Here is a 24,739-nt window from a genome sequence, read left to right on the forward strand (position 1 = left end):
CAGACAGACAGACAGACAGACAGACAGACAGACAGACAGACAGACAGACAGACAGACAGACAGACAGACAGACAGACAGACAGACAGACAGACAGACAGACAGACAGACAGACAGACAGACAGACAGACAGACAGACAGACAGACAGACAGACAGACAGACAGACAGACAGACAGACAGACAGACAGACAGACAGACAGACAGACAGACAGACAGACAGACAGACAGACAGACAGACAGACAGACAGACAGACAGACAGACAGACAGACAGACAGACAGACAGACAGACAGACAGACAGACAGACAGACAGACAGACAGACAGACAGACAGACAGACAGACAGACAGACAGACAGACAGACAGACAGACAGACAGACAGACAGACAGACAGACAGACAGACAGACAGACAGACAGACAGACAGACAGACAGACAGACAGACAGACAGACAGACAGACAGACAGACAGACAGACAGACAGACAGACAGACAGACAGACAGACAGACAGACAGACAGACAGACAGACAGACAGACAGACAGACAGACAGACAGACAGACAGACAGACAGACAGACAGACAGACAGACAGACAGACAGACAGACAGACAGACAGACAGACAGACAGACAGACAGACAGACAGACAGACAGACAGACAGACAGACAGACAGACAGACAGACAGACAGACAGACAGACAGACAGACAGACAGACAGACAGACAGACAGACAGACAGACAGACAGACAGACAGACAGACAGACAGACAGACAGACAGACAGACAGACAGACAGACAGACAGACAGACAGACAGACAGACAGACAGACAGACAGACAGACAGACAGACAGACAGACAGACAGACAGACAGACAGACAGACAGACAGACAGACAGACAGACAGACAGACAGACAGACAGACAGACAGACAGACAGACAGACAGACAGACAGACAGACAGACAGACAGACAGACAGACAGACAGACAGACAGACAGACAGACAGACAGACAGACAGACAGACAGACAGACAGACAGACAGACAGACAGACAGACAGACAGACAGACAGACAGACAGACAGACAGACAGACAGACAGACAGACAGACAGACAGACAGACAGACAGACAGACAGACAGACAGACAGACAGACAGACAGACAGACAGACAGACAGACAGACAGACAGACAGACAGACAGACAGACAGACAGACAGACAGACAGACAGACAGACAGACAGACAGACAGACAGACAGACAGACAGACAGACAGACAGACAGACAGACAGACAGACAGACAGACAGACAGACAGACAGACAGACAGACAGACAGACAGACAGACAGACAGACAGACAGACAGACAGACAGACAGACAGACAGACAGACAGACAGACAGACAGACAGACAGACAGACAGACAGACAGACAGACAGACAGACAGACAGACAGACAGACAGACAGACAGACAGACAGACAGACAGACAGACAGACAGACAGACAGACAGACAGACAGACAGACAGACAGACAGACAGACAGACAGACAGACAGACAGACAGACAGACAGACAGACAGACAGACAGACAGACAGACAGACAGACAGACAGACAGACAGACAGACAGACAGACAGACAGACAGACAGACAGACAGACAGACAGACAGACAGACAGACAGACAGACAGACAGACGGACATGGCTTAATCGACTCCGCTATCTATAAGGATCCAGAATATATATACTTTATAGGGTCGGAAATGAAAAATGTAGAAATTACAAACGGAATGACAAACTTATATATACCCTTCTCACGAAGCTGAAGGGTATAAAAAAGAAAAGGGAAAAAACTCCCGAGGAATTTTTTTCATGATTGGGCAGAGTATATAGAGTAGTTGCTTGAAAGGCAATAACAACATTTTCAAATCATTGTGAAATATTGGGACATTATGACAATATGATATGATAGGACCCCTTGTGAATTGACCAATTATTTCAAGTTATTAACTACATGAATATGTATTTTTGAAAAAAATGTTTGGGGTTAAAAATCTATATTAAACGATAAAAAATAATGCTGCATAAATTGTTAAAAAAAATTGTAAACTATTCAATTAAATAGCGTATGTGAAGGAGTAACAAAGTAAAATTGTATTGTACTATTAAAAAATACACATTCATGCATCAAATAACCTGTATTTAAGCATAATAAAATCTATTGTTACCAGTAGATCAGCCCTTTTTTTGGAGTAATTGTAAATTACATGACCATTGTCTCTATGACTGTATGAATGTAAGTTATTTAATGTCAATAAAGGGTTAAGGTTTTGAGATTGTGTTTTCGGTAGCCTTCTAGATTCTAGCTTTATGTCTTACAAAATTGTCTTGTAAATTCCAAGATGTTTAAGAGACCTTTTACCAAATCTACTTGCATTTTGTTTAAACTTTAAACGAGTTTACATTTTGTTGTGGTTTAATTTCAAATATGTTTGTGGTTTGTTTTAACGCATAATTTCAGGTTCATTATAATGACTACTGGTTTTAACTACTGTTTAAGTTAAGGAAAGATAAAAAAGCAACTAAAAATAATGGTTTGTTATGATTACAAGAATAATGATCATATAAAAACTCAAAAATTTACTGTAATTGAAATAAAATTGAAAACAATTTATCATGATTTAGTATATAAACTCAAGCTAAATCATTAATTCTATATTAGTTCCTTCAACATTCAAACACAAACAATACAGACCTTTAAGAAAAAATCTAAATTACAAAATGTTCAAATTGGTAAGTATTTTTTTGACTAAAATCCTTATTTAAATCTTTATTTATTAACAATTTCTTCTGTATTTGAAAAGGTGGTGTTGTCTGCTTTATTCGCCGTTGTCTTGGCTCGTCCTGGTCTATACGAATCTGCCGTATACTCAGCTCCAGCATATGCCTCGGTTGCCGTACAAGAACATGGTTATGCTCATGTAGGTTCCATTGTAAAATCTGTGCCTTCAGCTGTCTCCCATCAAAGTCACTCGGTGGTCCATAGTTCTGCTCATGTGGTAGAAGATGTTTTGGCTCCTGCTGTTAAGAGCACTTTGTATTCAACAAAATCTTTAGTTGCTCCCCTGGTTGAAACTTATGCGGCTGCACCCACTTATGTTAAATCTTATGCTGCTCCTTCGGTTGTTTACAAGTCTTATGCTGAAGCCGCTCCTGTTTTGTACAAATCCTGGTAATGAGGTGTAATAAGGAGGAAAACTAAAGGTTTTTGTTAAGTAAAACAAGACTAATGTGATTTTTGTTATATATATTAATTAACGATAAAAAATAAAATGAAACTAGTTTTAAAGTATTTTGGAAGAGTTTTAATTTAAACTACAAGTAAATGAAGTAAAACACAGCAAAAACTTGAATACAATACTTTTTAATGACTACTGCATACCATCTGCATTACTAAGAAGTCGTTCGGTAATGACTTATTTATTGTCTGTTTTATATTTGCCAATTTTCGAGTATTTGGCATGAGCACATGCTGTAAAAAAGCATAAATCTGTTGGAAAATATTCAAGTTATTAGAATTTTTCCCACACCAATGTTAAACCATTTGGAAGTCATACAAAAACTTAAGTTATAGGAAATATTGTAATTCGATAATGTCTCTGCTTGTATTACATTCAATAATTTACAGATATGAAATAGTTTTTCTATTAGAACAATTAACCATCATCATCATTGACCAAAAGTGATTGATTTTTACAGTTTTTTGAAAAAAAATTTTTTAACAAATTCTGAAAATATATAAATGTGATTATATAAAGGACACAAGAGAATAAAAATTATCAAAAATTAGGACAATACCTTTCATTATGTTAGCGTACGTGTGGCTTGAATTTGCTGGAATTTGCAGGGAAAATGTAACAAAATAAAGGCAATATTTTATACTGTTGTTCATTTATAATAAAACAATTACAAAATATTTTGGTTTATTTCATAACAAATGTGTTTTTTATATTTCACAAAAATCATACATCTTTAAACCATTCAACTCTAGGTTCAATTGTCAATTTGTTGGAAACTTGAGATATTTCCCCAAAATATAACAAAATACTGTATTCATAATCAAATTTTGATTTTATCAAAAGCTTATTTAACAAAAATTTCATACAAAATATTTCCTATTAACCTTTAATTAAATAAAAATTTAATTATGAATAGAGTATTTTGTTATATTTTGGGGAAATATCTTAAATTTGAAACAATTTGACTTTTGAACCCATTGTTGAAAGATTTAAAGATGTACGATTATTGTGAAATATAAAGACATGTAGAGAGAAAACAGAAATTAAAGGCATGGGGACCAAAATGACCCCACAACTAATTTTTACCCTTAGGGCACAAAATGTTAAATTTTATGAGTATAAGATCGACTGAGTATAGTTAGAATTAGTATTTGAAGAGAAATATAAAAAACTAACCCCCTAATGTCATTCGGACACAAAATGAATCTCTGGGGTCAAAGGTAACATTTTTAACAACTTGACATAATTCAATATTATGTATATTTTGAAGAATTTTTATAGAGATCGATTTAGTAAAGTTAAAATTAATATTAGAAGCGAACAAAATAAATTAACCCTTTAATGTTATATGGACCTAAATGACCCTAGAATAAATTTTGAAACTATATTTTTCTAAGAGCTTGAAATGGTTAATTTTGAGAATTTTCCTTTCGAAAATCTTCAATAAATTTAAAAATTGTGTTCCCAAATGCATTACCGGGTTAATTTTAACAAAACATGAAATATTTCACAAAAATATGGGATTTTTTAAACTTTTAGTTTTTTTTTTGAAACATTTATACAATATAAATTTATTTAAAATATCTTCCATTGGCAGCTATGACCTTTTCCCATCTTTCTGGCAACATAAGGATACCGAGCCAAAAGAACTGCTCATCTTTGGAGGCCATGAACTATCAAACAAATATCGGATACTCTGTTCCAAAGTGAAGCGTATCACAGAGAGAGCGTTATGCATACTACTAGTAATCGGACGTTACTCGGTCTCGACTACAAACCTTCCCAACCAGTTCATTCTAAATACTTTTTAACAGGTATTGCAACATGTGGCCAAGTTTTGCCATGACGGAATATTACGGTTTCATGTCTGGCCGCATATTCTGGGAATTTTTCGGCGTTCGGTACATATTCTCTTTGATGGTCTGGTCATATTTCAGTAGTTCATAATAGATAGAACCCTTTTGCTCCCACCAAATACAGATCTTTACCTTAGCGCCATGGATATTTGGCTTTAGTTTCGATTGGGCTGGTTGGACGAGCTTCACATAAGATTTCTCACGCTTTGGATTATAGTAATGCATCCATTTTTCACAGCAAGTAGCGATGAAAATTCGTCTGGAATTCAATTTCCCTGCTTTTGGATGAATCATGCTGCTCGAAACGTTTCAGCTTGAGTAGCTCCCAATGATTTTGCAAGCTCGTGTTGAGTTTGACAACAATATTCATGGAGTAATGCCTCCAATTCTTGGTCTTCAAACTTTTTTTGTCTGGCCTGTATGATTTTTGCTTTCATGTCAAAATCACCACTTCTGAACCGAACAAACCTTCTCTCGCACGTTGAAACCGATGGAACACATTCGCCATAAGTTTTGCTTAGCATTTGGTGTCAGCTTCAGCAGCACTTCTTACAAATTAAAGAAGTAAATCAAAAATTTCCGCATATGACGACATTTTCGATGAAAGAAAACTTTGTTGTTTACACTATAATGTTCAATAACTAGACAAGATGACATATAAGTTATTAAAAACAGTATTGGGGACCGTACCCGGGTTGCCTTATGGTAAAGTCGGTACTGGGTATCTTAAATTTGCCATTATGTTAGTAACACATCGAAATATTGGTTCTTAGAAAATTCTAAGACAGGCATCTATCTGTTATAAGCAGGAATGGCATAGAGGAAAGAATATGGGAGGAATGAAAATATCCCCCAATATTCTCTGTTGATCAGAAAAGTCTGTCCGTTTATGTACCAATGTAATAAAATCTCTTCTAATTTTAATAATAAAAAGCTAAAAGGGCATAAATATTTAAACAAATTCACAAGGTCTTCTATCATGTCATATTTTCATAATGCCCTATTACTTTACAATGGTTTGAAAATTTTGTTATTGCCTTTCAAGCTATGCTTATTGTGTTATCGTAACCAACCAGCAGAGACCTGCGCCGAATGCCTTAGAGTGGGTTAAGCCGATCGCCTAGTCGTGAAATATTATGACATTTTAACAATATGTCACGATAGGAGACTTTGTGAATTGACCAACTATGTGAAAGAGTATTTTAAGTAGTACTCGTAATATTGTATTATTAGAAATAACATATTCATTTATAGCTAGCAACAATTCAAACATTTTTTGGTGCAAGTCTTTAGTAATTGTAAATTTCATCACTATTGTCTTAATAACCAAATTAATGTAAGCTAGTCAGTGTCAATAAAGGGTAAAGGTTTAGAGATTGTATTTGGTGACCTTCTAGTTTCTAGCATTTTGTCTTTTAAAATATTCTTGTAAATTCCAACATGTTTAAGACACTTTTTACCAGCTCTTCTTGCATTTTGCTTTAAATTGTTTACAATTTGTTGTGGTTTAATTTCAAATAAGTTTTTGGTTTATTTTAACGCATAATTTCAGGTACAACATAATGACTACTGGTTTTTACTACTGTTTAAGTTAAGGAAAGATAAAAAAGCAACTAAAAATAATGGTTTGTTATGATTACAAGAATGAATACAAAAATTACTGTAATTGAAATAAAATTGAAAACAATTTATCATGATTTAGTATATAAACTCAAGCAAAATCATTAATTCTATATTAGTTCCTTCAACTTTCAAACACAAACAACACAGACCTTTAAGAAAAAATCTAAATTACAAAATGTTCAAATTGGTAAGTATTTTTTTGGCTGAAATCTTTATTCATTAATAATTTTTCCTTTATTTCTAAAGGTGGTGTTGTCTGCTTTATTCGCCGTTGTCTTGGCTCGTCCTGGTCTATACGAATCTGCCGCATATTCAGCTCCAGCTTATGCCTCGGTTGCCGTACAAGAACATGGTTATGCCCAAGTTGGTTCCATTGTCAAATCTGTGCCTTCAGCTGTCTCCCATCAAAGTCACTCGGTGGTACATAGTTCTGCTCATGTGGTAGAAGATGTTTTGGCTCCTGCTGTTAAGAGCACTTTGTATTCAACAAAATCCTTAGTTGCTCCCCTGGTTGAAACATATGCGTCTGCACCCACTTATGTTAAATCTTATGCTGCTCCTTCGATTGTTTACAAGTCTTATGCTGAAGCCGCTCCTGTCTTGTACAAATCCTGGTAATAAGTTAAATAATCAGGAGGAAAACTAAAGTCTTTTGTTAAATAAAAAAAGATTAATGTGATTTTTGTTATATTTATTAATTAACGATAAAAAATAAAATGAAAATAGTTTTAAAGTATTTTGGAAGAGTTTTAATTTAAGCTATAAATAAATTAAGTAAAACACAGCAAAAACTTGAATACCATACTTTTTTAATGACTACTACATACCATCTGCATTACACAGAAATCGTTAGGTAATGACCTTTTTATTGTCTGTGTTATAAATGCTAATTTTCTACAGTTTTTCATGACCACATGCTGTAAAAAAGCATAAATCTGTTGGAAAATATTCAAGTTATTAGAATTTTTCCACACCAATGTTAAACCTTTTGAAAATTATACAAAAACTTAAGTTGCGGGAAATCTGGTAACTCGAGATTGTCTCTGCTTGTCTTATATTCAATAATTTACAGATATGAAATAGTTTTCCTACTAGAACCATTAACCATCATCATCATTTACCAAAAGTGATTGATTTTTGCACAGCATTTTCAGTTTTTGAAAAAAATTTTAAACAAATTCTGAAACTATGAGGTTATTTGAATGTGACTTTATAAAGGACACAAAAGAGAATAAAAATTAGGACAATACCTTTCATTATGTTAGAGTAAGTGTGGCTTGAATTCTTTGGATTTCGGAGAAAACGTAAGAAACAAAAGTATTTCAGTACATACACCAATATTTTATACTGCTGCTCAATTATAATAAAACAATTACAAAATATTTTGGTTTATTTCATAACAAATATGTTTTTTATATTTCACAAAAATCATACATATATAAACCATTCAGCACTGGGTTCAACAGTCAATTTGTGGGAAACTTGAGATATTTCCCAAAAATATAACAAAATACTGTATTCATAATCAAATTTTGATTTTATCAAAGGCTTATTTAACAAAAATTTCATACAAAATATTTCCTATTAACCTTTAATTAAATAAAAATTTAATTATGAATAGAGTATTTTGTTATATTTTTGTGAAATATCTTAAGTTTGAAACAAATTGACTTTTGAACCCAGTGTTGAAAGATTTAAAGATGTACGATTTTTGTGAAATATACAGACATGTAGAGAGAAAATGGAAATTATTGGCATGGGGGCCACAACAAATATCAGTATAAGATCGACTTGAATAAATATTGGGTGAATGACTTAAAAATTCTAGATTTACAATAGATGGCGCATCTCGTCATCGTTTTCAATTTTCAAGGGGACATATCTGTCATTTATTCTCACTTAGTTATTGAACATTATAGTGTAAAATACAAAGTTTTGTTTGCTTCAAATATGTCGAATTTTGTACCAAAAAAGCGTCATATGAGGGAAGTTTTGCTTTACTTATTTAATTTAAACAAAAAAAATGCTGCTGAAGCACTCCGATTGCTCACCAAAGCTTATGGTGCATGTGTTCATCGGTTTCAATGTGCGAGAGATGATATGTGCAGCCAAAAATGTTTGAATACCAAGAATTGAAAACATTCTCCATGAAAATTGTTGTAAAACTCAAGAAGATCTTGCAAAATCATTTGGAGCTACTCAGGCAGCTACTCAAGCCGAGAGACCTCGAAAGAAGATTTTGTTTGTCCGAAAAGAAGCACCGAATCATTACTTGCGATGAAAAATGAATCCATTACGAAAACACGAAAAGTTTGAGATCGTATGTGAGGCTCGTCCAACCAGCTAAATCAACACCAAAGCCAAATATCCATGGCGTTAAGGTAATTCTCTGTATTTGGTGGGAACAAAAGGGTCCCATCTATTATGAGCTGCTGAAATCAGACCAGACCATCACAGGGAACGTGTACCGAATGCAACTGATTCGTTTGAAATGAGCATTTACCGAAATTCGTCCAGAATATGAGGCCAGCCATGAAACCGTAATAATCCATTATGACAACGTTAGTTAGTTTGCAAGTATTTAGAATGAAGTGATAGGGAAATATTGCCTCATCCGCTTGGTAGTCTAGACCTTGCCCCGTCCAGCTACTATTTGTTTCCATAGATACATAATGCTCTCTCAGTGATACGCTTTACTTTGGATTAGAGTATCCGATATTGGCTTGATTCTTTCTTGGCCTCAAAAGATGAGCAATTCTTTTGGCTCGAAATCCATCATATGTTGCCAGAAAGATGGGAAAGATCATAGCTAACAATGTACTTTGAATAAATTTATATTGTAGAAATTTTCCAAAATAAAAGCTAAAAATTTGAAAACATTGCGAATTTTTAAGTCATACACCTAATATATTTAAATTTTACACTTGGGATTAGGCTGTGTGTATTTCACCGTCAAACTCTGAGATATTTCAGCTCACATTATGGAAGAAATATTTTTGATTTTATTATTTTTCATTGTTTACCCCTTGCATTACTCGGTAATGAGTGCTTTTGTAATATAGTGTATTACTTTAATAGTTTTTTTTTATATATTTTAAACATATTTCTAAGCAATTATAATAAAACTTTTCAAAATCGTTAATTTATATAATCAGAGATTTTATTAATAACAATTGTTTACCTCTTGCATTACTAGGTAATGAGTGGTTGCACAAAAATACTTATTGCTTTAGTAGTTACTATAAAATAAATTTTAAGCTTATTTGAAAGCTATTTAAGAACTAACTTCATTAAGTTAAGCGGTGATACAAGGTGAGAATGGTTTCACTTATCAGCTGTAATCTCTAAGTTAAACAATTTCCGAATTTAACAAGTAAGAGAGCTATATTCGGCTGTGCCGAATCATATATACCCTTCACCAAATTATACTTTAAAATAAATTTTTTTAAATATTTTTAGGTAAACAAAATTTAAATTTTTTTTTAATTGTTTTTCAAATTTTTTTTTGAAATTTTTTAAAAAAAGTTTTTTCCAAATTTTTTAAAATTTTTTTTTTTTTTGGAAAAAAAATGTGTGAAAAAAAATTTTTTTTGATGAAAAAAAAATTTGATTAAAAAATATTTTTCCCGATTTTGACCCATTGTAGATCCAACTTACTATAGCCTTATCTACATCGTTGCAATGGACTTCGAAATATCTATCATTAGATATCCATATTGTCTATATTAATGACTATATCCAGATATAGATAAAAAATAGGTCAAAAATCGAGGTTGTCCCGGTTTTTTGCTCATATCTCCGTTATTTGTGGACCGATTTTGCTGATTTTAAATAGCAAACTTCTCGAAAGCATGTCTGACAGAACTATTGAAGATTTGGATCCCGAAGATATCTGGACATGGCTTAATCGACTCCGCTATCTATAAGGATCCAGAATATATATACTTTATAGGGTCGGAAATGAAAAATGTAGAAATTACAAACGGAATGACAAACTTATATATACCCTTCTCAAGAAGGTGAAGGGTATAAAAAAAACAAAACCTTAAATCCAGACTGTAGAACTAAGAAAAACCAATAAAACTCTTCAAAAACTATATTTTAAACAATATTTTATTCATTTATAATCGTTAACAAAATCATATAACAAAAAACTTTAGTCTTCCTCCTCATTACCAGGATTTGTACAAAACAGGAGCGGCTTGGGCATAAGTTTTGTAAACAACCGAAGGAGCAGCATAAGATTTAACATAAGTGGGTGCAGCCACATAAGTTTCAACCTGGGGAGCAACTAAAGATTTTGTTGAATACAAAGTGCTCTTAACAGCAGGAGCCAAAACATCTTCTACCACATGAGCAGAACTATGGACCACCGATTGACTTTGATGGGAGACAGCTGAAGGCACAGATTTGACAATGGAACCAACATGGGCGTAACCATGTTCTTGTACGGCAACCGAGGCATAAGCTGGAGCTGAATATACGGTGGATTCATATAAGCCAGGACGAGCTAAGACAACGGCGAATAAAGCAGACAACACCACCTTTTTGAAGTAAAGAAAAAATTATTATTAAAATATTGGTTTAAATAAAAATAAATATTTTCACCAACTAAGTACTTACCAACTTCAACATTTTGCAATTTGTTTGTTTTTAAGGAAGGTCTGTGTTGTTTGTGTTTAAAAGTTTTAAAGAACTGATGCTGTATTAAAGTTTTCACTTGAGTTTATATACTAAACTAAGCTAAATTGTTTTCAAATTCATTTCAATTAATGTAAATTTTATGTTCAAAACCTTCCTTCATTTAGTTTTGGTAATCATAACAAAACAATCTCATATTTAACTAGAAAAAAAAGAAATAAAATTATTTTTATTTTGGTTTTTTTTATTAACGTAACAAACAGTAGTTATAAACTTGTCCCTGGCTATTATGCGTCAAAACCATAGCAAATTGAAAACAATTTAAAACAAAGTGCAAGTAATGCAGGTTAAAAAAAGACTTTCAAACAAACCTTTAGGAGTTTACAAGAAAATTTTGAAAGACAAAACTTAAGAATCTAGAAGGTTACCATGACCCTTAATCATCATTAAGTAAATTACATTCCTACAATATTTTAGACCATTACCATGTAATTTTCAATTACTGGGGACAGACTGAATTGCTATTAACAATAGATTTAATATTATTTAAGCTTCAATACCGGTTTCCTGCAATTTATGTTCAAAAATTCTTTTGAATTAAGTACTCCTCCACATACTGAATATTATATAATTGAATTTTTTCCTATTTGTTTAACGTACAATTCCGCTTTATTTTTGTATTTGTCTTTTTTTGTGTTTAAAGAATTTTGTGTTTGTTTTAATCTCTTTACAAGGCCAAGTTCAATTGGTAACTTAAGTACAAACAATATTTTTTTTCCGAAATTACTTTATTTTTTGGAGCAGATTAAATTTTGGTGTTTTAGTATAAAACTGTGTGCTGGTGACAGGAATGGTATCAGTTTTTAATTAAACAATTAGCGAGCAATACAGACCTTCTGTGAATTTGACAAAAAATAAAAATAAACTAAAAAATCAAAATGTTCAAGTTGGTGAGTGGATAATAAAATATAAAATTTTAAGGATAAAAATCAAATTAATTGAGATAGTTTTGTGATAAAGTGAAGTATAGTGAAGAACATTAATGGTTACAAAATTAAAGTACCCAAAAAAAAAGTTTTCCAATTCAATAGGATATTCGTAACAGTTTTACAAAAAGTACCAGACTTGGTTTTTTATAGCAAATCCTTTATTAGTCAAACTTAAAAGTACCAAAACCAAATACAAGCACAAGGAAGTGTTACAATTAATTTAGAAATTATTATTATAATGGCTAATAAATTATTTAATTTAAGTAAATTTTATTTACTCCAATTTGGATGGATACTAATACAATTTGACTTGAAAACCCTTTGCTAGCAATTAAATTTACAAAAAATAGTACCTAAAAAGTACAAGAGCTGAAGTTCCTCCGTACAATTGACATAAAGTACCAACAAAATTTGAACCAAATTTTTTTTAAAAAAGTACCAAACAAGTTCTAATATTTATAATAATAAGATCTGTATTTGTATAAATTTTTAGCAGTAACTTAAATATCAATGTTTATAAAACTACCAAAAACTGAATAGTACCAGCACACTAGAAATACAAAGAATTAAAGAAATATAATTTATTTATTCGGTTGGATCTTAAAAACTGTTTATTGAACAAACTTTATTATCAGTTTATGAATCAATATTAACTTAAAATGTACCAAAACTCAATTCTCACAGTACAAAAGGTTATTTCAGCTAATTGGCAGAAAGTATCCAATGTAGCTAATACTTTGATTAATACATAAATACCTTCGGTTACAAATATAGTACCAAACAAATTCGAGTACCAATTGCAAGAATTTTCAAAAACTATCCAAAATAGCTAAACAATATAGTACCATTGAAACTTTCTAGAACGCATAATGGCCATCAATAAAGTACCAATGTATAAGTATTAAAAAATGTTTGAAAAAGTGCCAAAGTAATTATCCTGAAGGGAACCTGGAGACAAGTGTCTCCAAGTCACCAGTTTTGTCGACTATTTTGGCGACATTGTCAGCGAAGCGTTTACATTTTTATATTTGTCTTTGATCAGAGAGAAAAACATGCATTTGTAGACGACTCTTCCAACTGTTATCAGAAAAGTACCAAAAGTGTAGATTAGATTTACTAAAATGTATTAGAGAGTCTCTGGTTCCAATGTCCACATATGGACCCAAAATAAGTACTTAGTCAATAGTACTAACGCCAGTAGTAGACTTTCTATGACACGCACATGCTAAATGTATATTGTAAATAGCATTGTCTGGGGTTTAATAAGTCACTAGTACTGGTGACTGTGTCAATAGTAAGTCAGTACAGTTTCACTATTGACATTTCCTGCTTGGTAAAAAAGGCTTATACATAGAACTTTATTAATATTTTTATTATTTTATAACAGTTTCTGAATCATTATACATGAGTCAGTACCTAAACTGAATTGTACCAGCAAAAGGGATTATAACAAGAAGCGTACAAAATTTACAATATATAGTAAAAATTTGCTAAATTTTTGTGATGTATACTTTAAACCTAAACAATGTAGAAACACCAAACTTAATTAAAAACAAGTAAGAGTGCTATATTCGGCTATGCCGAATCTTATATACCCTTCACCTTTGTTGTGGATGCATTATTATTTTTTATAATTAGTATATATGTATGTATGTACATTGCCCACTTTCAGCGTACAGCATCCTAAATTTATCAAGAACACAAAAAACAACAACAACGCCAAACGAAACAAAACACCAAAAGAAAAAAGAAAAACAAAATACGCAATCCAATGAAACCAACACACATCTAAACATACGTTTAATTGTATAAAAAACAACAACGCCAAAAGAAACAAAACACAAAAGAAAAACAAAATACGCAAAGCATGCACATTCAAACATACGATTTGTTGATTTTTTGTCAAAAAAAACAACACACAACCAAACAAAAGTTTAGTTGTACAAAAAACAACAACAACGCCAAAAGAAATAAAACACAAAAAAAAACAAAATACACATCCAACCATACGTTTTGTTGTTTTTTTGTCAAAGCATGCAATACATTATGTTTTTTGATGAAATTTTCAGAGGTTGTCTCGGATTTTTGCTCATATCTCCGTTATTTATGGACGGATTTTGCTGATTTTAAATAGCAAAATTCTCGAAAGTATGTCTGACAGAATTGTTGAAGATTTGGATCCCGGAGATATCTGGGGCCTTCAGAAAATTGATTTCAACAGACAGACAGACAGACAGACGGACAGACAGACAGACAGACAGACGGACATGGCTTAATCGACTCCGCTATCTATAAGGATCCAGAATATATATACTTTATAGGGTCGGAAATGAAAAATGTAGAAATTACAAACGGAATGACAAACTTATATATACCCTTCTCACGAAGCTGAAGGGTATAACAAGTAAGAGTGCTATATTCGGCTGTGCCGAATCTTATATACCCTTCACCAAATTATACTTCAAAATTTTAAATATTTTTAGGTAAACAAAATTTAATTTTTTTTTAGTTGTTTTTTTTAATTTTTTGGAAAAAAATTTATTTTAAATTTAAATTTTTTTAAATTTAAAATTTTTTTTTATTAAATTTATAAAAATTTTTTTTTTTGAAAAAAAAAATTCAGGTTAAAAATTTTTGTTCCCGATTTTGACCCATTGTAGGTCTAACTTAATATGGTCTTATATACGTCGTTGCAAATGTCTTTGAAATATCTATCATTAGATATCCATATTGTCTATATTAATGTCTTAGTAATCCAGATATAGGTCAAAAATTGGTCAAAAATCGAGGTTGTCTTGGTTTTTTCCTCATATCTCAGCCATTTGTGGACCGATTTGGCTGATTTTAAATAGCAAAATTCTCGAAAGCATGTCTGACAGAATTATTGAAGATTTGGATCCCGAAGATATCTGGGGTCTTCAGAAAACTGATTTCAACAGACAGACAGACAGACGGACAGACAGACATACAGACGGACATGGCTTAATCGACTCCGCTATCTATAAGGATCCAGAATATATATACTTTATAGGGTCGGAAATGAAAAATGTAGAAATTACAAACGGAATGACAAACTTATATATACCCTTCTCACGAAGCTGAAGGGTATAAAAAGAAAATAGTTTTAAAAGGTGACATGTGAAAAGAGAACCTTTCCAACTGTTGTAAAAAATACCAAATTATAAAAGGATACAAAAATCACAATAAATCACATCATTTGATATAAATGGTACCAGAAAGAGTACCAGTCTCAAAGCTTACAATAGACCAAAAAGTAAAGTTCAAAAATTATATTTTTTTATTCATTACACCCTACACCACCAGAGTGGGGAGGGTATTATGCGTTTGTGCAGAAGTTTGTAACGCCCAAAAACATTAGTCTAACACCCACCTTAAAGTATACCGATCGACTTAGAATCACTTTCTGAGTCGATTAAACGATGTCCGTCCGTCCGTCTGGCTGGATGTCCATGTAAACCTTGTGCGCGAGTACAGGTTGCAATTTTGAAGATTTTTCGATAAAATTTGGTACATATTATTTTTTCGGCCCAAGGACCAAGCCTATTGAAACTGGCTGAAATCGGTCCATTATTTCACCTAGCCCCCATACAAATGTCCTTCCGAAATTGGACTTTATCGGTCATAAATGTTTAATTTATAAATGTATCTCCACAAATTGCGCTCCAAATAAGTTTTATATATAAAAAATTCATGTCACCAAATTTTGTTACGATCGGTCCATAATTAGTCATAGCTCCCATATAGACCCGCTTCCGAAAATCACTTTAACGTGCATAAATCGCTTAAAAATGTTGGTATACTCACAAAATTCAACATAGTAAACTTTCATATAGATATAAATTACACTACCTAATTTCATGGTGATCGGTCCATAATTGGTCATAGCTCCCATAGAAGGCCCACTTCCGAAAATCACTCAAAAATATAAATTATTGAAATTTTAAAAGAAAAATGTTTTTGCTCTCTGACTTAGTGTAGGGTATTATATGGGCGGGCTTGACCGACCATACTTTCTTACTTGTTTAAATAATATATTGGTACCAGAAATAGTAAACTAATTTGCATTATTATTTAAAATAATCTATAAAATATTTAAAATAAATATTTGACATTTCCAAAAATATCTCTAAAATCGAAATTATCACGTTATTGATTAGAAAGTACTTTTTTAAAAGGTATCACAATTAGTTTCTAGCCTTTAACAAAATTGTGTGGATGAAAGTAATAAAAACAATACATATATTAAATTCAGGGAATTTTTAGTTTTAATTTGGTATTGCAAATTATTACCACTATGTACTTATAAAAGGCATCAAAAAGTAGTACCTTAATTATTAACAGAAATTGGACTAACGATATAGGTAAATAATTTTGTTTTAAAACAAATGATACCAAATGACACTTATCTGATAAATAGTAACAATATTGAAATATTTAAAAAAATGTACAAAAAATAGTACCCCATATAGGTAATATTGGTTACATTTGTTTGAGGTATTAATGATAAAAGACATTTAAAAATTTATATTCATCTTCTTGAGAATTTAATTTTAAATTTATGCCATTTTGTCCCTCTCCAGGTGGTATTGTCTGCTCTCCTCGCCGTAGCTGCTGCTCGTCCCGGTCTCTTCGAATCTCCCGTTGTCTACTCCGCCCCTGCCTCTACCGTTACCGTACAAGAATCCGGTCTCGCTCATGTCGGCAATGTAGTCAAGAGTGTACCCTCAGCCATCTCTCACCACAGCAATTCCGTTGTACACAGCACAGCTCACACTGTCGAAGATGTCGTAGCCCCAGCCGTTAAAACCACTGCCTACACAACCAAAACATTGGCTACACCCGTAGTGGAAAGTTATGCTGTTGCCCAGGAAGTACCCACTGTTGTAAAGACTATTGAATCTGCTCCCTTAGTGCAAACTTATGCTGCTGCTCATGCTCATTCTCCTGTCGTGCACACTTATGCTGCCGCTCCTGTAGTACACTCATATGCTGCCGCACCAGTGGTACACTCTTATGCTGCTCCTGTAACCACATATGCTGCTTCATCACCTTTGACCTATACCGCTACTGGTGTGTGGTAAGATGGGTGCATAAAATGACAATGGATATGATTTAGTTTTAATGACTGTTTGAGTTAAGTTGGACGTGAAATTGTTACGAAATAAAAAAAAAAAAAAACAAAATAAATTTGATTTGAAATAAAATTGAAATTGTTTATTGAAAAAAAACTGAGACCTTTTTAAAAACAAAAGTTTAAAAAAAATATTGTTGAGCATTGAATGAAACAAATGTATTTGAGAAAGGCTAGATGCCGTAGTTTATTAAGTATATATTTGTTTGAAGAAAAATAGGTTTTAATTTTTCATCTACCCGCATGCATAAATATTAATACCCTACACCACAATAGTGAGGAAGAAATATTAGGATAGTGATGACATAGTGTCCTATCCTAAAGTATACAAATCTTCCCAGAATCATTTACTGAGTCGATTAAGCGATGTCCTATGTATGACCGTCCATCCATATAAACCTTGTAATCCAACTACAGGTTGCGATTTCAAAGATAATTGACAAAATTTTGCACAAACTTTTCTATTGCCTGGTACTGGTAAATATGAAAATGAAATGTTTGATGAAAACAAATTCCAGAGAGACAAATAGTAGTCGGACGGGACAAGGTCTGGACTATAAGGCAGGCAAGGAAAAACTTCCCAACCACTTCATTATATATAGATATTAACAGATATTGCTACATGTGGCCAAGCGTTGACATAATGGAATATTACGGTTTCATGTCTAATCGCATATTCTGGGCTTTTTTCGGTCAATGCTCGATTTAAACGAATCAGTTGCGTTCGGTATAGGTTCCCTGTGATGGTCTGATAAGATTTCAGCAGCACACAATAAATAGGACTCATTTTGCACCCTATAACTACATAGCATTACCTTGGCGGCATGGATATTTGGTGTCTATTCGTGTTATTGTAATGGATCCATTATTCATTGCATGTAATGATTCGATGCAAAAATTATTTGCTTTGATAGCATTCAAACATCATTTCGTACATGCAAATCATCTTTGTCTCGACTTCAATTCGTATGGTACCCAATTTTCCTGCTTTGGGATAAATTCTGCTGTTCGCAAACGTTTCGAAATTGCTGCTTGAGTAGCTCTAAATCTTGTTGGGTTTTAACAACATGTTTCATTGAGTAATGCCTCCAATTCTTGGTCTTCAAACTTTTTTGGCTGGCGTGGGCGATCTTTGTCTTCCGTGTCAAAATCATCACTTCTGAACCGCACAAACAAATCTCTCGAACGGTGAAACCGATGGAACACATCTATCATAAGCTTTGGTGAACAATGGGAGGGCTTCAGCGGCACTTTTTTTTCAAATTAAAAAAGTAAAGCAAAACTTCGCGCATATGACTCGTAGGTAGGATTCGTAGGTAAAAAATTCGACATTTGTTGATTACACTATAATGCTCAATAATTAAGTGAAAATAAATGACATATGTACCTTTCAAAATGACTTATAAGATATTGAAACAAAAACCGCGTTCAAGAGTCAAGCCATCTATTGTAAATCCCGCATTTTTAAGTAATTTCTGAAGTGCAAAACCCTCTCTTTTCCCTTATCCTTTTTATCCCCTCTCTTCGCTCTTTAACCTCCACCACTTGTAAGGTTAACGTGGTTGGTAGCAGTGCCAAGAACCTGAATGGCTAATTAGTGGTAAAAGAAGATTATTCGCTAACAGCTCACCTCCGGTTCTATGATACGGTCCGGTTGTAACCATTTCTGTCCAGTCCACGTATGTCGTAACTGCATGGATGGTCCATCCACTGACGTGCCTACTCGCGGGACCAAAAATTAATTTAAACAACAACAACACATTGATGAAGACCAATGATCTCGGATCATCTTCAGAAGACGACCTACTAGCCTCTAGTTAAGAGTCTTTGGTCAAAATATCAGGCAGCGTGGGTAACCGACACAGCACTCTATAGCCCTCCAAAAACTCGACCAATGCTCCTCTTCAATCAGATGCCAAGGCTGGCGACCAATTGAAGAAGAAAATAAAAAAGAGGAAGAGTCAGAGTCAGAAAGGCGGCACTTGTCTCACTAAAGGCCTACACAACTACATTTTACGGTACCGTGAAGTAGCTCCCAAATGAAGAACTCCCAATGAAATAACTCCCTATGAAATAATTCGCATTACAAATGAAATAATTCCCGAACTTGAAAAATGAAATAACTACCAAAGGGTAAAATGAAATTACTCCCAAAATTCGGCGGTTTCATAATTTTAAAAATATTACTCCCAAAAAAGCGAAATAACTCCCAATGAAATAAATCCCAATAGAAATGAAATAATTCCCAAGCAGGTTATTTATGTGATCTAAAAAAGGAACTTCAAAAGTGAAATTATTCTTCCCTTACCAAAAATTTTTTGCATTGCGGGCCTATGGCGTAGCGCAAAGTTTTACTCCTCTGGGATGTGTCAAAAACTGGCTTCGCTCAGAAAATTTGTTTTTTCATTTGCATTGCCGGCCTTCGGCCGGGAGCTAAGGTTTTTTCCTCTGGGGTGCATCAAAAACTGGCTTCGCTCAGAAAAGTACAATGAAATACTCCTAATTCCCAAAATAAAATGAAATAAAACCCAACAAAAATTTCATTGGGAGTTAATGCATTATGAAATAACCCCCAACAAAAAATTATGAAATAACTCCCTATGCGTTAGGAGTTGTTTCATAATGAAATAAGTCCTAAGTTGTATGAAAAATTTGTTGGGTGTTATTTCGTCTTTTCGTGGGGATATATTTCATTTGGGAGTTATTTCACGGTACCACATTTTACTAGTCAGGCAATGTAAGAATTCTCTGTCAAGGCTGCTCACAGCGACCACTTCTTTAATGAACAGGCAGACGAACTAGCCAGAATGGGATCTGCCTTTGATATCTCTAATGCGGTCTCAGTGCAATTCCACTGGGGATTATTAAAGGTATTATCTTCAGACACCTTCTTATAAAGGTTGCGAATAGATGGCGTAATTTAGACATATGTAGGGTAGCTATTAACGAAAAACATACTATGCAACTGATTACCCGCAATATAAGGGATATATCAAGGTTGCTGGAAGTATTAATGGGGCATTGGACGTTAGGCAAGCATGCAAATTACCTGGGACTCCCTTTTAACGGCCATTGTCGTAGCTATAAGGATAGGGAAAAAGAGGACACAATTTTCACTCTTCTCTGCGAATGGCCAGACCTGAATGCCAACAGACATAAATTCCAACCTTGGTGAGGTAGCCGGGTCTAAACTCAATGACTGAGATATCTCACAGCTACAGGTTGGTCAATATAAAGTTGCCCATGAATTAATGTCTCTTGACACTCAGGGCTGGGCATTCGCAGAGAAGGTGGAAAATTGTTTCCTCTTTTTCCCTATCCTTACAGCTACGACAATGGCCGTTAAAAGGGAATCCCAGGTAATTTGCATGCTTGCCTAAAGTCCAATGCACCATTAATACTTCCAGTAACCTTGATATATCCCACAGTTTATATACATTACCATTTAAACGACATTACATCTGACGAGTGGTGGGTCTTGTCAAAACGGGGTCCCTTCGACTCTACTTGATTGTTTGTACGTAGCGAACTACCACGTAAACCAACCAACCAAAACCAAATAAACTCAAGAATTTTGGTTCTTTTTTTCTGGACCAGCTTTTCTTGGAAATTGAATTAAAAGTTTTAGTCAAGTGTCAAATTACCGGATAATGTGTTTGTATGTTTTTCTTCAATATCATGGATAAAAAATATGTGTTAATGGCCTGTTATAATAACTAGTAAGGGAATTAAACTGTTTTTATCTGTTACTTGTTATTATTGTTTATTATTTGTTTTTAGTTTATATTGTTGTTCAAAAAAAAAAATAAAAACAATCAACGTAATTGCTTATACACAAAAAAACACTACTACGAGTATTTAACGCCGCTAACTCTTTTCCCCCCGCCATCACAATTCCCCTTTAGTAAATGACCTTATATCGTTTGTAATTGTAGCGTTTTTTCCTTCTTGTTTTTATTATTGTTTATCTTGGTCACTATTAAATTTATTAAGTTCAAGTTCAAGGTCATTTGTAATGCGGTTTATTGTACTTTCAGCAGTCAAACACAATCGGTATGGAGCAGCACAAACTGATGGATAAGAGGTTACTTGGATTATATGTTTGGCCTGCGTAAACAAAAGATAAATTCCTGGGGGAATTATGGAAGAAAATAAATAAATATTGAACAACATCATGATGAAGCCACCACAAAAGTGGCAATAATTATATGAAAGGAATTGATAAAACACGGGAAGAATGATATTAATATCACTATAATAATTTCATTATATTTTAAAACTGCGCATAAAAATTATCTTTTAAAGGGGGAGATTCAATTATTTCTGGTTTTATGTTTTGCAGCGTTTAATTTATTAAAAAAAGCAATGATAACGGAATTTATACCAACATAAATCATTTCATTTATTCATACATTGGATAATGGAAACAGTAATTCTTGAGATCTCTTAGTAGTTTAAACTTTAGAGATAAACATAGCTTTTCATTACATCACAGCAGTGATAGGCTCTCACACCCACAAAGTAACGAACACAGTCGATTATTTAACTGAAAAAAAGACGAATGTCAACGAGGTTCATAAACAGATTACAACAGTTATTAATATAAGAAGTGGTATAACCACTTCTTCTCAGCAATAAAACTCATCTTCAACAGATTCTACACTCGAACATATCTTCACTTAAACTTAAGTTTAAACTCAAATTTATTAAAAAAGTTTATTACCCCAACCAATATCTTAAAATACATATTTATTTAAATTATAAATAACCAAACAGTTAATAATAAAAATGTATTTTTAAAAACCACAACAACCGTTTAACTAGAAATATCTTATAAAGATAAAATAAAACAAAACAAAATTTATTATATCAATAGCAATTTTAATAATATTATTATTTCTTTTTATATTTATTTGATAATAATAACAATAGTAGCTATTTTTTATAATATTTTAAGCATCATTAATGATAAATAAACATAAGCGGAAGATCATTTCATTAAAGAGACAAAAAACTATTTGTCCAAAAACAAATAAATAAAAAAAATATTTATATAAAAGGAATTATTTCTTTTATTAAAACCAGATTAAACATAATGAAACAATATTTAAAAAATAATACGCATTAAACTGACGCAGATATTTATGAAAAATGAGCATGCAAGTTTTGAACAATGAAAACTAATAAATAATAGAACTTTTTACTATTTAAAAACGAACATTTTTGATAGACAACTTCACTTAAACAGAGTGAAATATATTCTAAAGAAACAAAATAACACTTCAAAGACAGAGTGAAATACTTTCTAAAGAAAATAACACTCTTTAGAGAGAATGAAATTTTCTAAAGAGTGAAATTTTCAGACAGAGTGAAATTTTCTAAAGAAAAACCAGACTCTTTAGACAGAGTGAAATTTTCTAAAGAAAAATAAGACTCTTTAGACAGAGTGAAATTTTCTAAAGAAAAATAAGACTCTTTAGACAGAGTGAAATTTTCTTTTCTAAAGAAAAATAAGACTCTTTAGACAGAGTGAAATTTTCTTTTCTAAAGAAAAATAAGACTCTTTAGACAGAGTGAAATTTTCTTTTCTAAAGAAAAATAAGACTCTTTAGACAGAGTGAAATTTTCTAAAGAAAAATAAGACTCTTTAGACAGAGTGAAATTTTCTAAAGAAAAATAAGACTCTTTAGACAGAGTGAAATTTTCTAAAGAAAAATAAGACTCTTTAGACAGAGTGAAATTTTCTTTTCTAAAGAAAAATAAGACTCTTTAGACAGAGTGAAATTTTCTAAAGAAAAATAAGACTCTTTAGACAGAGTGAAATTTTCTAAAGAAAAATAAGACTCTTTAGACAGAGTGAAATTTTCTAAAGAAAAATAAGACTCTTTAGACAGAGTGAAATTTTCTAAAGAAAAATAAGACTCTTTAGACAGAGTGAAATTTTCTAAAGAAAAATAAGACTCTTTAGACAGAGTGAAATTTTCTTTTCTAAAGAAAAATAAGACTCTTTAGACAGAGTGAAATTTTCTTTTCTAAAGAAAAATAAGACTCTTTAGACAGAGTGAAATTTTCTAAAGAAAAATAAGACTCTTTAGACAGAGTGAAATTTTCTAAAGAAAAATAAGACTCTTTAGACAGAGTGAAATTTTCTAAAGAAAAATAAGACTCTTTAGACAGAGTGAAATTTTCTAAAGAAAAATAAGACTCTTTAGACAGACTGAAATTTTCTAAAGAAAAATAAGACTCTTTAGACAGAGTGAAATTTTCTAAAGAAAATGTCCCTCTTCAGACAGAGTGAAATTTTCTAAAGAAAATGTCCCTCTTCAGACAGAGTGAAATTTTCTAAAGAAAATGTCCCTCTTCAGACAGAGTGAAATTTTCTAAAGAAAATGTCCGTCTTCAGACAGAGTGAAATTTTCTAAAGAAAATGTCCCTCTTCAGACAGAGTGAAATTTTCTAAAGAAAATGTCGCTCTTCAGACAGAGTGAAATTTTCTAAAGAAAATGTCGCTCTTCAGACAGAGTGAAATTTTATAAAGAAAATATCCCTCTTCAGACATAGTGAAATTTTCTAAAGAAAAATAAGACTCTTTAGACATAGTGAAATTTTCTAAAAAAAATATAAGACTCTTCAGACAGAGTGAAATTTTCTAAAGAAAAATTAGACTCTTTAGACAGAGTGAAATTTTCTAAAGAAAATATCCCTCTTCAGTCAGAGTGAAAGTTTCCAAAGAAAATATCCCTCTTCAGACAGAGTGAAAGTTTCCAAAGAAAATATCCCTCTTCAGACAGAGTGAAAGTTTCTAAAGAAAATATCCCTCTTCAGACAGAGTGAAAGTTTCTAAAGAAAATATCCCTCTTCAGACAGAGTTAAAGTTTCTAAAGAAAATATCCCTCTTCAGATAGAGTGAAAGTTTCTAAAGAAAATATCCCTCTTCAGATAGAGTGAAAGTTTCTAAAGAAAATATCCCTCTTCAGACAGAGTGAAAGTTTCTAAAGAAAATATCCCTCTTCAGACAGAGTGAAAGTTTCTAAAGAAAATATCCCTCTTCAGACAGAGTGAAAGTTTCTAAAGAAAATATCCCTCTTCAGACAGAGTGAAATTTTCTAAAGAAAATATCCCTCTTCAGACAGAGTGAAATTTTCTAAAGAAAATATCCCTCTTCAGACAGAGTGAAATTTTCTAAAGAAAATATCGCTCTTT

At 32.7% G+C, this 24,739-nt stretch overlaps 4 protein-coding genes across 4 annotated transcripts; 3 read left to right on the forward strand and 1 right to left on the reverse strand.

Moving 5' to 3' along the window:
* The first annotated feature begins 2,507 nt into the window (after window positions 1–2,507).
* Window positions 2,508–3,328, forward strand: LOC135955326 (cuticle protein LPCP-23-like). The gene is made up of 3 exons (XM_065505679.1): window positions 2,508–2,517; window positions 2,699–2,769; window positions 2,841–3,328. Exons 1-3 carry the CDS (start codon window positions 2,508–2,510, stop codon window positions 3,210–3,212), a joined length of 453 nt encoding a protein of 150 aa, XP_065361751.1. The 3' UTR covers window positions 3,213–3,328.
* Window positions 3,329–6,929: 3,601 nt separating this feature from the next.
* Window positions 6,930–7,372, forward strand: LOC135955948 (retinin-like). The gene is made up of 2 exons (XM_065506380.1): window positions 6,930–6,941; window positions 7,001–7,372. Exons 1-2 carry the CDS (start codon window positions 6,930–6,932, stop codon window positions 7,370–7,372), a joined length of 384 nt encoding a protein of 127 aa, XP_065362452.1.
* A 3,477-nt stretch (window positions 7,373–10,849) lies between these two features.
* On the reverse strand, window positions 10,850–11,389 carry LOC135955327 (uncharacterized). Its single transcript, XM_065505680.1, has 2 exons — window positions 11,378–11,389; window positions 10,850–11,304 (listed from the first exon to the last, which is right to left on the reverse strand). Exons 1-2 carry the CDS (start codon window positions 11,387–11,389, stop codon window positions 10,927–10,929), a joined length of 390 nt encoding a protein of 129 aa, XP_065361752.1. The 3' UTR covers window positions 10,850–10,926.
* An 841-nt stretch (window positions 11,390–12,230) lies between these two features.
* LOC135954736 (cuticle protein LPCP-23-like) lies at window positions 12,231–17,488 on the forward strand. The gene is made up of 2 exons (XM_065504961.1): window positions 12,231–12,345; window positions 16,986–17,488. The coding sequence occupies exons 1-2, from the start codon at window positions 12,334–12,336 to the stop codon at window positions 17,484–17,486; spliced, it is 513 nt and encodes a 170-aa protein (XP_065361033.1). The 5' UTR covers window positions 12,231–12,333; the 3' UTR covers window positions 17,487–17,488.
* Window positions 17,489–24,739: the final 7,251 nt, after the last annotated feature.

The sequence above is a fragment of the Calliphora vicina genome, chromosome 3, assembly GCF_958450345.1.
Source record: "Calliphora vicina chromosome 3, idCalVici1.1, whole genome shotgun sequence".
Classification (NCBI taxonomy): Eukaryota; Metazoa; Arthropoda; class Insecta; order Diptera; family Calliphoridae; genus Calliphora; species Calliphora vicina.

Bases quoted from the DNA above. Each gene is read 5' to 3' on its own strand.
- LOC135955326 (XM_065505679.1), top strand. The intron at 2,770-2,840 runs GTAAGTATTTTT...GTATTTGAAAAG, and splicing joins ATTACAAAATGTTCAAATTG to GTGGTGTTGTCTGCTTTATT.